This window comes from Fusarium musae, chromosome 1 (assembly GCF_019915245.1).
Source record: "Fusarium musae strain F31 chromosome 1, whole genome shotgun sequence".
Taxonomy (NCBI): domain Eukaryota; kingdom Fungi; phylum Ascomycota; class Sordariomycetes; order Hypocreales; family Nectriaceae; genus Fusarium; species Fusarium musae.
In genome coordinates this window covers 2,943,249-2,956,005 of record NC_058387.1, presented here as the reverse complement: position 1 = coordinate 2,956,005, position 12,757 = coordinate 2,943,249, and the positions used below count along the sequence as shown (strand labels likewise).

General features: G+C 49.7%; 6 protein-coding genes across 6 annotated transcripts; 2 read left to right on the top strand and 4 right to left on the bottom strand.

Moving 5' to 3' along the window:
- Positions 1-1,077: 1,077 nt before the first annotated feature.
- On the bottom strand, positions 1,078-1,905 carry J7337_000896 (uncharacterized protein; the record flags this gene model as incomplete). Its single annotated transcript, XM_044818643.1, has 1 exon — positions 1,078-1,905. The coding sequence occupies one exon, from the start codon at positions 1,903-1,905 to the stop codon at positions 1,078-1,080; it is 828 nt and encodes a 275-aa protein (XP_044686345.1).
- A 3,326-nt stretch (positions 1,906-5,231) lies between these two features.
- J7337_000895 (uncharacterized protein) lies at positions 5,232-6,470 on the bottom strand (the record flags this gene model as incomplete). The annotated part of the gene is made up of 1 exon (XM_044818642.1): positions 5,232-6,470. The coding sequence occupies one exon, from the start codon at positions 6,468-6,470 to the stop codon at positions 5,232-5,234; it is 1,239 nt and encodes a 412-aa protein (XP_044686344.1).
- An 823-nt stretch (positions 6,471-7,293) lies between these two features.
- On the top strand, positions 7,294-8,662 carry J7337_000894 (uncharacterized protein; the record flags this gene model as incomplete). Its single annotated transcript, XM_044818641.1, has 3 exons — positions 7,294-7,416; positions 7,486-8,578; positions 8,628-8,662. The coding sequence occupies 3 exons, from the start codon at positions 7,294-7,296 to the stop codon at positions 8,660-8,662; spliced, it is 1,251 nt and encodes a 416-aa protein (XP_044686343.1).
- Positions 8,663-8,969: 307 nt separating this feature from the next.
- J7337_000893 (uncharacterized protein) lies at positions 8,970-9,608 on the bottom strand (the record flags this gene model as incomplete). The annotated part of the gene is made up of 2 exons (XM_044818640.1): positions 8,970-9,226; positions 9,284-9,608. 2 exons carry the CDS (start codon positions 9,606-9,608, stop codon positions 8,970-8,972), a joined length of 582 nt encoding a protein of 193 aa, XP_044686342.1.
- A 389-nt stretch (positions 9,609-9,997) lies between these two features.
- J7337_000892 (uncharacterized protein) lies at positions 9,998-10,460 on the bottom strand (the record flags this gene model as incomplete). Its single annotated transcript, XM_044818639.1, has 2 exons — positions 9,998-10,155; positions 10,235-10,460. The coding sequence occupies 2 exons, from the start codon at positions 10,458-10,460 to the stop codon at positions 9,998-10,000; spliced, it is 384 nt and encodes a 127-aa protein (XP_044686341.1).
- A 436-nt stretch (positions 10,461-10,896) lies between these two features.
- On the top strand, positions 10,897-12,541 carry J7337_000891 (uncharacterized protein; the record flags this gene model as incomplete). Its single annotated transcript, XM_044818638.1, has 3 exons — positions 10,897-11,478; positions 11,535-12,142; positions 12,196-12,541. The coding sequence occupies 3 exons, from the start codon at positions 10,897-10,899 to the stop codon at positions 12,539-12,541; spliced, it is 1,536 nt and encodes a 511-aa protein (XP_044686340.1).
- Between the last annotated feature and the right edge of the window lie 216 nt (positions 12,542-12,757).

Here is a 12,757-nt window from a genome sequence, read left to right as displayed (position 1 = left end):
GTGGCATATCGACCAGGTTGGCTGAAGTTTCCGGAATAAGAACCTCTGGGTGACTCATGTTCAGAGCAAGGGATGCTTCTGGGCTGGTCTTTTCCAGAGCGGTAGCCCCTTCTGGAATGCCCGATATTCCGATAGTGAGTACTGCTTTGGCTTTGAGGAATAGGCCTAGGACGCGAAGCGTTGATTCGAGGATTTGCCGTGGTATAATATGTTCCGTGGGGACTTGGTCCTTCTATGTAGTAGGACTCCTCGTCTGTGAAATCTCCTTCATCTGCTGCAGAAAAGTCATATGAGCAATGCGCATAAGTGATTCCACTTGTGGACGATGCATATCTGCGAGGCTCAACATGGCCATAATCGACCCTACGGTATCCAGATTGTACGGTTTGGGCATGCGACGCACTCACAGCGCGTCGATGAGACATATTCGCTCCTCAGACCTATCTCTCTCTGTTAGTTCTCTCGGTCGGGGCTTGGGAAAACCTACCTTGGTCTTTTATGATCGTTATGTTTTGGTTATTGCTTCTTGTGCAATACGCTCGGTAGTTGCAGAGCGGATACTAAAACAATTGATCACGAGAAGCTATCCTGTCGTACAGGTTACGTTACTGTCGGGAGGGTTCCAGCAGAGCTTCTGGATAGTGTTTGTGTGGCTTAGAGTCTGACCTGAGCGGGATGGTTTATTTATATTTCAATATCCAGCCGATGTTAGCGAGGCCTTTGGCTGTTCGATCCATCGGTTGATAGCATTGTTTCGCTGAACATGGAGTGTGCTGAATGGAGATACTTGTTCTCTTGTACGCCGCGAGGAGACATCAAGCTTTGGCGGGCAGGAGCACAAACAGGCGCCTAGATCCGTTGTAGGAGGGAGAAGTAAAAATTATAACACGGTAATAAAGAGTGACAAGGCCAGACTAAATGCGTGTGTGATTCATGTCGCTCAGTGGCTGTCAGTCAACAGAATCAATCTCAAGGTTGTGCAACGGGTCACTCGTTATTCGTCTAGGACTCTGTCATACATGACACAGTTATATCTAGCAGCCGTGATTCAACTCTAATCGTAGCTGTATGATCCTTTCAGCTCTTCTCCTCTGAGTCGCAACCCTGATAGTGCTTCAGTTTGACGTGATAGTGATAGTTGTGCACTCTTCTCCCATTAATCGTTGTGTTCTTAGTATCCAGCAAAGCAATTTCTTTGATGCTGAAGACCGCAGCACGAGTCATTTGAGGAACATCAGGGTCTAGATGCTGCGACTCAACGAAGCGCATGTTGAGCGAGATTATGTGTGGATGCCCTTCCTGCGCGATATCAACGCGGACGGAGTCATGCCAATCCAGCGACGGGATAGGTCGTTCAGGGACCACATTCTCCACGCCCGAGATCATCATCATCTTGTCATTATCGTCCTCGCGATCGATTGCAAAGGTAAGTTTAATGCATGTTGCGCTGCCGAAGGGAACTAGAAGATAAGATTTGAGATCGGGGTAAAGTTCCATGCCTCTGCAATGGTAGATACCTTCGGGGTGCCACTCTCCAATAGGCCCTCCAGAGCCCATTCGAACTTGAACTCTGGTATAAGAGCGCTGATGTCTCAGAGGTATACCCATGCCAATGACGGCGTGGTGATGGTTCCAGGCATACGCACCTGGACTGTTGTGGGGGAAGAAAAGGTTCTGGATTCCAGACGACCACATGGGTCTTCTGACTGGGGGAAGTTCATTCCAATCAGCGGCATCGACATCGTTGTAGACGAAAATACGGTGGACTGTCTTTGGGATATCCTTGATAAGAGTTTCGGCGAGGATGCAGCGTGACATTGCGTAGAAGGGTCTCTGCTCATTGTCTATTCCGAGAAGATGAGGCTCGCCGTAAGGACCTCGACCGCTGATGGACTCGAACATCATTGTGCGTGCCTTTCCGGCCACATCTGATGGGGTTTCCGCCATTTATCGACTCCTTGGCTTCGTGTGAGGTTAGTGATGTTGGTTATCATGCACTTTGGGGACTTACCACCTACGTGGACCGCAGACTTGTAGGACTTCTCTTTTCCCTATCGGCGAATATTAGGCATACGGAGGATGCAGAACCTACCTAGTAGTTAAACGATCTGCTCCTCGTGGTTCGATGGGTACAGTCTAGAGACAATGGCAGATGTGCGAAGCAGTGCCAACAATCCCTCTCCCCACCAATAAGTTCAGTCTACACAATAGGCCCTCATGCTTTGGGTCCTATATGAAAGATTACAAACATCTAAAATGACTTTTTTGCAGCATGCTTGCTCAAATAGTCACGTTTGGGTTAGCACTAGTAAGCTGGATTGTTCTTTTTCTTATCCACCACCAAGTAAAGCGACGTTTACCAGTACCTTGGTGATAGAAGTTTGGCGGGGCAGAGACAAAATCGAGATAATACTGACCAGGGGGATAAGCCAAGCTCCTCTCGATGATTGTTGTCACTTCTCACTTCGGCGGCCCCGGGGGTACAGCGCCGGGAAACGTGAATTTGCTCGGTCTCCTTGTCCGCATCGATCGGAGCTACAGGGTATCACCCTCGTCTGGAAACAGCAACTCGAGCGAAGTGTTTCATGATAACCTCGTGTCTGAGGTGACAGCAGAAATGGCTATTGTTATGTGGAATTGGAAATTTTTATCTATGAAATGGATGAAATGATGTAAATGAACCAAGAGACTTAAGGCTTTCCAGGCTTTCATGTTTTTGATCATACATCTCATCTTATTTTGCACAGAATTCCGTCAGCTAGTTCGGTCTTGTAAGGTCTTTATACGTTGCATAGAGAAGACACAAACGGTCTTTTCTGCCATAGCAACGAAAAAAAATAAAAAAATAACCAAGATGATGTATTGCTAATTTGAAAGCAACTATAAACATAAAATGAATCTGCAATCGAGAATTGAACCATTCTTAATCCATTCGAATCCGTCCTGTTGACTTGGTTGTTGCTTTCTTCTGCTGCTCCTGGATTACTTGAATTCACCTGCAACAAACAACATGATGGAATCAAGTGAAACAGAAGGAAAGCAGATCAGAGGTCGCCATTTGTCAGGATTTACCGGTGTTTGGACTTGGCATCTAGGACATATGGAGCGTTCTGTGTCCACTTGTTACAAAGAGTCACTCGCAGGGAAGAAAAGCAAAGTGTAGTCCATCACGATAGGAGCCGACAGAGTAACACAATATACTCCATTGCGAAAAGCAGATGAAGCCAATGTGATAGATTGTGAAAAACAAACTCTGTTTCTTATCTGCTGAAATAAAGTCACGATGAAAAACCCCGTGGTGGCTGGGCGTCTCTTGGTAACAAATTGCTGATATAGCTTGAAGTGATATATAACTGACTGGGTACTTCACAAATCTATGGCCTCAAACAAGCGTCATTAATGTGGCGGCTGAGATAACTTATTGAGTACCAGGACATCCAGAATCAATTCTCTAGATGTTCAGAGCTATAGTTGGAGGTCTTTCGTATTATTAATATATTGGATACTATTAAACCCCTCCACAAAAGCAATAAGCATGCAAATTCTCGTTTCTAGTGCTCTCGGTCGAAACCGAAGCCAAGTCTGGAGACTCAGAAACAGCCAGGTTTTTCATTATAAACCATCCCTCTCCGGATTAGTTTCTCTATGGTGCTGGCGTCTCAGTGTTACCATAGCACTGAGCACATGCCTCACGTCTTAAATCTTCCATGATGATCTCGGAGGATATCCCAAGCGAGAGCAACGCGGTGCTGATTTATGCCCCAAGTGTTACTTTCTTCATTGTGACGCCTATCTTTGTCCTTTTTCGCTTTTGGAGCCGTGTAGCTACCTAGGCGATCGAGTCTGGATTGGGACGAAATAATCATCATTATATCTTTTGCAAGTCGTGCCTAATCCTGGTGCTCACAACGGGCTGACACTAACGAAATGGTCCTCGGCCTTGAATATACAAACTGTTATGGTAGTTTCCAGCGACGGACTTGGTCGCCATATTGAAACCTTGACGACAGATGACAAGTTGATAGTGTTCAAGGTGAGTAGCATCTGCTACATAGCTTCAATGACAATTCACTTGACAATAACTCTAACTCCTCTAGTTATTTTACGTCGCTCAGATATTCTACAAACTCACTGTGAATCTCGCCAAGATACCGATACTCCTCCTATATTGCTGCATATTTATCCAAAAAATGGTTCCACAGGTGTTGTTATGTCCTCAATAGGCACCATTGCCTGTTATATGCCTATAGCTTTAGCCTTATCAATCTGGCAGTGCCAGCCGGTCAGAGGTGCCTGAGAAAAATCTATCCAGCAACTTGCATTGGCCTCAACAAGAACTGGCACGCGAGTGCCGGGTTTTCCATCGGCACCGATGCCTTGATATTGATCTTACCAGTGCAGCCTATATCCATAAGTCAACTACCCGTCGCGCACAAACATGCACCCATAATGATTCTCACCATGGGTGGCGGTGTGTAAGTGAAATCCGGCCAGACAAGTGCTAGGTGAACTCATTCTACTTCGTGTTATAGTGACACCCATCGTGCGCATGACAACCCTTGATCTGGCAACCAAAACTTTTGATACGACATGTAAGTGCCCTGCGTAAACATATAAGGTTGAACTTACTGACAGTGTTCTAGTCGGCGTTAGCTCTACAATGTGGACTATAATCGAGCAGAAGTTGGGTATTATCTGCACATGCCTCTCCATGTGCCGCATCCCCGTCGCTATTATCCTCCCATAATGTTTCCATAATTCAAAAAAATCATCACATAATGTTTCTCAACGCATAGATGGATCTCGAGTGGACACTGGAGCTTGGAATCCTTATGTTGGGCCCAGAAGTGCACGAGGTCTTACACGAAGTGTCGTACTTCCAAATGATGAAGCAAGTGGGAAGTCATATTGAGCTCCTTAGAAAGAACTGATACGCCGTCCACATTGGTAAGTGTTGCTGGTATGATAAGGAAGACTGTTCAGTACCTATGGGTTTACATACGAGATAAACCCGGAGGCCAGCCCCTAAGGTAGTCTGAGGCAAGAGGTTTACACCAAACATTCAGGTCTAGGTATGCATGTTGTTCTTCTCTTGTCATTTTGCCAACCATCTAAAGTCAAGCTATGGGGTGCAGCTTACTTGGGGAGAGCATAAAACATTTCATGCATGTTTCTTATTTACAGATATGATGTACACTCTGGGGGGGGGGGGGGGGGGCACAGCGGAGAAACTAACTCATGCCCTCCATAAACTCAACGCGATCGAGAATCATCTGACGGTAACCCATGTACTCCTTGAGACCCTCCCACTCAGGACCTGACTCCTCTCCATGCCTCCAGGGCTCCTTGAAGCCCCAGGCACAAGCAATCTTGTCCATAGCAGCTCGTTCCTCCTCCCTCAGCCACCTGAGACGCAGTGGTGTGCCAGGGGCCCAAGTCACACGCTTCATCTGATCTTTGTTACTTAATTTGGCAATCATACCCATTGATCCCACAACCAAGAAATATCCAGAGATGCCAGCAACACCGAGGCCCGTTGCTGTGGATATATCCATAGTGTTCTGCCAGTAGGCAGCATATGCTGAAGCAAGACCAAAAATACCAAAGGGCAGAGAGCCAAGGGCGAGGGCAGGGGTAGTGGAGTGCTTGATAAGCTTCTGACGCTTGAATGCTGGAAGTCTGAAGGAGGCTTCAACAACGCCCAGTGCTGAATCTAGATTCTTGGCGTCAATAGCAGTCTGCAAAGCCATATCAGCAACGCCTTTCTCAATTGCTTTGACTGCGGCATTGGGGTTTGAAGCCACGTATTGGACCACTCCATTCTTGACGACCGGCTTCTTCTTGGTCGCAAACATCTCGAACACGGCAGGAAGCGACTCAGGCCGGCCTAGCGAAGCCTGAATAGCAACATAGAGTTCAAGGAAGGCGGGTGTTATCTCGACATTGGGCTGCGAAATGATTGCATAGGCCGAGTACGAGATCTTTTTGACGCCATCGGCAAGTTGGGGGTCCATAGAATTTGGTCTTTGGCCAGTTCGCTCTGCTCCCAACTCCATGAGCTTTGATGTGGACGTCCGTGACTGAGCTTCAGCCCTGTGGATTTGAGGTTGGAGGGCTTGAGCAGCCTTGAGGCACGTCTCAAGGGCCGCAGTCGTCAGTTGCTTCGCCGGAATTCCATCTGTCGCCAGGAACTTCTTCTTCGTGCTCTCTACGATATTTGCCAGTTGTGTCGGATCAGTCAATTGTCGAGGGACTTTATCGGCATCGGCCGGCTGGATATTGAGGTCTGGGTATGTCGATGCGGTCGAAGCCCATCGTGCACGCGGGCCCTTTATTGTTATCCTTCTCCCATGGCGAATGGAAGCTAGGAGTGTTCCGCTAACGAAGGCTTGGTTTGCGATTGTCGGTGCTGGTGTAAAAGCGCATCGATGGCAGATATTGCCAATATGTCGGGTACAGACTCGTGGCATGATTGTGTGTGCAAGGGATAATGGCCAATTGTGGTTTCAAGAATCCCCAGTCGCTTCTCTATCCCCGATTGCCCGCGTCCTTCTTGAGTAGAAACCTCCCTGTCTTGTTCGTCGTTGATGCTATTTAGAATCCAACTTTGATTTCGCAGCCATGATACGCGAGCGGGAAGCCCCACCTGTCGGTGATTGACAATTGTGATAGGCTGCTCACTTCCAAAGCAATTTTTAGTGGAAGCCAACTTTGTAAGTCATATCGCTCTTTAAATACCTAGACAGGATCAGGCGCTATGCCTGCGACTGCTCATATCTTTCAAAAAAATAAGTATATTCATCCTAGTCGGTGAAATAAATCGCTTTATTTCTGGCTAATGTTGTCATTGCCCCATCAATGAAGCTCTAAATAATACGGAGTAGAAGCCTGAGATATCATCAGAAACTTTGGGTTAGAAGAAAGTGGGGCGCAGCTCAGACCATCCATGCCCAGCGTGTCCACTGTAAGTAGCGGTGCTGCCTTCCATTCTTTCCATGCGGCGTAAGCGTGCCATTGGCCATGACGAAACATGAAGTGGCTCTCGCCTTGGGGTATTCAAACTGATCCGGTACCTTTAGTACCTTGGGCTCAACCTTGACCTTTATATAACCGTTCCTTGGCTGGTCCTCACATTCACTGTTGCCTCCCCAGGCTGTGTCGTAGGAGTTGTATATGAACTCAAGGTCGGCACCCCACTCTCCAAGTCCGAAGACCCCGACTATCTCTTGTTCTTCCGCAAAACAGCCTCAACCACCCCATCCCACACAGTTCAGGACATAGAACGACTCCGTGATGCCTCCTCCACCACCGCCTCCTCCTCCTCCGCCGCCTGGTGCCATGGGTGGTCCTCCTCCGCCTCCTCCACCTCCTCCAGGAGGTCTTCCTGCCCGTCCGCCTGCTGGGGCAGGCAACAGAGTATGTTTATTTACTGCATACCTTTGTCCGTCGTTATAGTTACCTTGACGGAATCTGACAGCTCTCCAGGGCGCACTTCTATCAGATATCCACAAAGGCAAAGCTCTCAAAAAAGCTGTTACCAATGACCGTTCAGCGCCTCAAGTTGGAAATACATCAAATTCGTCGGCAGCTCTGCCTGTTGGCGGCGCACCTCCTGTCCCCGGCCTGGGTGGTGCTCCTAAGCCCCCAGGAGGTCTGGCACCACCGGTCCCAGGAGGACGAGCGAGGAGTAATAGTGATCAAGGATCTCGCGATTCGACGGCAGGCATGGATGCCGCGCCGCAGCTGGGTGGTCTTTTCGCTGGTGGAATGCCCAAATTGAAAAAGAGCAGGGGAGGCATTGACACAGGCGCAAATGCTGATTCTTCATATCGATCGGATCCTGAATCTACTACCTCAGCACCCAAACCTCCAGTCGGCTCCGCACCAAGGCCTCCTTCAGCAGTTGCGCCAGCAATCCCTGGGCGAGGACCTCCAGTACCGCCTCCGGGAGGAGCAGCAAACTTGAGAAAGACCACACCAGTGGGATCCAAGCCTCCCCCTCCTCCTATTGGAAAGAAGCCACCTCCCCTGCCGACGTCAAGAAAGCCGTCGTCAATGTCTCTGCCACCATCCGCGCCCTCGCCATCTTCAGCGCCTCCTGCTCCACCACCACCTCCGCCTCCTCCATCAAACAGTGCATCCGCTCCTGCCGCTCCTCCTCCTCCTCCGCCTTCAGCGGCACCTCCTCTGCCGAGTCAATCACCAGCTTCACGATCTTCAGTGCCGCCTCCTCCACCCCCTCCGCCTGCAGCATCACATTCGACACCATCACTCGCTGCAGTAGCTGCCATTCGCGCCGCTGGTCAAGCATCTCCAAGCGCGGCGCCTCCTCCTCCTCCTCCACCCCCACCTTCTGGATCAGTACCAGCACCTCCAAGCGCACCTTCGCCACCGCCACCAACGACACGCTCTCGAGGTTCATCCCTTCGTCAGTCCATGTTGGATCCAAGTATGTTCACCTTGACAGCCAATGGAGCAAAATCCCCAAGCCCGAAGCACTCACCAGCGCAAACGCCCGGTATTAGTGGTGGGGTTCGTATTGTGATCAACGACTCTAGGTGGCAGTTCAAGGATGAAGGTTTGTTCCCGAAACCCAGGGACTTCGTAGGTGGAACAAGAAAATATAGGGCAGGAAGAGGCAGCAGTGTACCGCTGGATTTGAGTGTTCTGTGAGTATCGTACACCTTGGGCTCACAGAGTTGTGCTCTCTATCAAAGAGTTTGATGATCAAGCTATGCTATTCATGATGAGGTGAGCATTATGCGGTTATCAAACAGATAGGATATTCGAGATAAATATGACTCAACATATCACGCAGTATAGGGTGGTCGATGAGATTTAGTGTCTTTATCGTGAAATAATGCTGCTCATGAGTTGAATCTATTGAATCATTTTCTTCATGCTGCGGTATGGTACAGTCGAGTTACATACTCTTAGGTAGTGTACATATATAGATAACCATCTCAAATTTACATAGACTTGAGGTAGTTGGTTTCCTTGATCTTGGCCCTTCTCTCCTTTCGCATGGCCTTCTTAAGTTCCTCTCGCTTTTGCGCGGCCTCAATGTTATGTTCGACTCCTCGATTCTCCTCTCCGAGGATATTAATAGACTGGCGTTGAAGAGGAATCTTAGGGGCCAGAGCCTCAAGATTACCCTCAGCCAACAGCTTGGCCTCGAGGGTCTTTTGACGCTTGGCTGCCAGTTTTCTTTGCTTCTTTGACTTGGCTTTAGTGTCGTTAGCGATGTCTTGCCTTGTGGTAAGATATCAGGCATAAAACATACAGAATTCGTCGCCAGCATCGGCATCCGCCGAATCGGCACTCTTCTTCAAGACTTCCAAGCAAGACCACAGCCATTCTGGGTACTCATCATCATTCTTTGCGACAGGGTCCTGCCCACCCTTTTTATAGTTTAAGCCATTAAGAACAGTTCCAGGTGCACATGATGATCGTGCAGCAGGGACATCCTTCTGTGCCTCACCGAGCGCTGTAACGGGAGTCGAAAGTTGAGGTTCGGCGGAACGGAAAGTTGTCGTTGTCGAAAACTGTCGAAGAATCGGCTGCGAGCGCCGCAAGGAGGCGGCGCGCAGACACCGAGTGCAGAACATTATGATTGCTGGTGGTGGGTTGGTGGGAGATGAAATGTAACGAGGCTCGAAGTTCTGGAGAAATTTTGGACGACCAGTTGGTGGAGAGCCAATGAGAGGTGATGGAAGATGTAAAATGTCAGCCTCGCGCCCAATTGAAAGCCTCCAAATTGTTGAACTACGATCAATATGCATTGGCTCTCACAGTTGCAATTGTGCAGTTTCCTTAGAGTTTCTTTTAACTCGTTTCTTCCTGATATATACAATTCATACAAGGTCAGATGATTGCTTCACCCATTTTTGGTGAGCCGAGACACTCAAATCATGATATCTAGACCATAATTCCCTCTCATCTAAACATCACATCTATGCAATCCCTTCCCAACTCAGTTTCTGGTTTAGTTAAAGGCTTACGATGAGAATCTGCCGTGGTTGAGCTTGGCAATCTTGTCGCTAGTGTGAACTTTGGCAGCGAGATCAAGCTCTTGATCCTTCTGGTCAACATAGTTTTGTTGCAGGAACTTGGTGCCCTTGATCTTGTTCGTCTTCAGCAATTGCAAATACCTCTCTATTCTCCAAAGTCAGTAAGAGCTTAAAGCCTACTCTCGGCGGCCCTCGGGAAAAGCTCCAGTTCGAAGCAAACTAACCTCGGAGGTGGCCGCAGTTCTCCAAGTGATTGACACCCTCTCGAACGTAGCACTTGTTGAGCTCCTCTCCAACAAGACGAGTCATCATGGCTCCAACCCATTGCTCTCGGATGAGGGCATCCTCGGCAGCCTTGAAGGCTTTAGTATCATCGTAATCGACGCCATTGAATGTAGGAGGAACGGTGGGCTTCTGAGCCTTAAACTGCTCGGACTCGGGAGTAGGCATGGTGATTCTGAGGCTGTCTTTTTGCCTTATGAGTAGATTATAGAATTGTAGCGAAGGACAGCGCGCAAGGCTAACAACGGGACTCAGTCGATAGGTATCGGCAACTTGGTATGTCCGAGTAGGTAGCTTGAAGCTCAACCTAGGTGAATTGAATGTCCAATAATAAGCGACCTGAATTCTCAGGCAAGGTAAGACCCACAAGTCTATCGACCACCTTCCCTGTCAGTCCGAAGGTCCTCACCGCCCTCAGGAGCCCCACCATTCTGACGGCAGGAAAAAAAAAAAGTGAGAAAAAAAAAGTAGATCCAAGCACCAGCATAAAAGTCTGCTTTCTCCATTCGCCCTTCCCGTTCTTATTCCTGCTCATTCTCTCCGACTAAACATTCACCCTTTCCCTACCACCTCTTACCCCCTTCTACCTTAATACATAATTACAATGGCTAAGACAAAGACAAAGGAGAGCAAGGCCAAGGTTGCTGAGCCTCTCAGCACCGTCAAGGCCGGAGGTATCACCAAGCCTTCCAAGTCGTCCAAGTCTAAGTCCAAGGAGCTTGCTAAGGCTGCTGCCAAGAAGGTTACCAAGGAGAAGGACACCAAGAAGAGCAAGAAGAAGATTGAGCCCGAATCTTCTTCCGAGTCCGAGTCTGAGTCTGAGAGCGAGTCTGAGGCTTCCGACTCCGATTCCGACTCTTCTTCCTCTGAGGAGGAGAAGAAGGTTACTAAGAAGACTGTCTCCAAGCCCAAGGCCAAGGCTGCTGAGTCCTCATCTGAATCTGAGTCCGACTCCGGCTCAGACTCCGACTCCGACTCCGATAGCGAGTCTGAGGATGAGAAGCCCAAGGCTAAGGCTGCCAAGACCAACGGTACTGCTAAGGCCGCCGCTCCCGCCAAAAAGGCTGAGTCTTCTGACTCATCCGACTCTGAGTCTGGCTCCGGTTCCGACTCTGACTCTGACTCTGACGACGAGAGCGAGGAGGAGAAGCCCAAGACCAAGGCTACCGAGAAGGCTGCCGAGAAGGTTCGTACACCCAAACTCTATCTACTGAAGCTACTTCTTACTAACACCATACATAGAAGGCCGATTCTTCTGACAACTCCGACTCCGACGATTCTGAGGATGACTCCGATGACAGTGACAGCAGCGACTCTGATGAGGAGGCTGGCGCCAAGATTGAAAAGACCGAGGAGGCTCCCTCCAAGAAGCGCAAGGCTGAGGATGATGGCGATGCGGATGCCAAGAAGACAAAGACTGACGAGCCTACTACCCTCTTCGCCGGTAGCCTAAGCTGGTCCATCGACGACAATGCCCTCTACGAGGCTTTCAAGCACATTGAGGGTCTTGCCAACGCCCGCGTCATGACCGAGAAGGGTACTGGTCGTAGCCGTGGCTTCGGCTATGTCGACTTCAACGATGCTGCCTCTTGCACCAAGGCCTACGAGACCATGCAAGGTGTTGAACTCGAAGGCCGTGCCATCAACCTCGACTATGCCAACGCTCGTCCTGCTGATGCTAACCCTCAGTCTCGCGCTGCCGATCGTGCCCAGCGTCATGGTGACACTGTCAGCCCTGAGAGCGATACCCTCTTCGTCGGTAACCTTCCTTTCGATGTCGATCAGGACACCGTCCGTGAGTTCTTCAGCGAGGTCGCTGAGGTGGCCAGCGTTCGCCTGCCTACCGATCCGTAAGTAGCAATGTTCACTCTACCTCCGCGCTCCTGTTACTAACTACCAACAGTGATAGCGGTAACCTCAAGGGCTTCGGTTATGTCAGCTTCAACTCGGTCGACGATGCCAAGAAGGTCTTCGAGGCCAAGAACGGTGCCCCTATTGGCAACGGACGCATGTCCCGTAGCGTCCGCCTGGACTACGCCAGCAGCAGGCCTCAGCAGGGTGGTGGCGGCGGCTTTGGTGGTGGTCGTGGAGGTGGTCGCGGCGGCGGCCGTGGTGGCTTCGGAGGCCGTGGAGGTGGTCGCGGTGGCGGTGGTGGTCGCGGCCGTGGTGGCGGTCGTGGTGGTAGCTTCGGCACTGGTGCTAACCGCACTCCTACCACTTTCTCTGGCTCCAAGATTTCTTTCGATTAAGCGTGGGTTGATGCACAACAGTTGCGAACTGAGGGCTTCTGGCGGGTTTACCAATAAGTGGGCTTTTGTGGGCTGTCGATTCAACACAAGACAAAACTCCTTCATGGAGTAGTGGGCTTTGAGAATACGCATCACACGCGTAAAGCAGTTATAGACCTGGGGGCTATTACACTTGAGGGACCGTGGGCTCGTGGCATCTTCATAAAGCACCTTCCT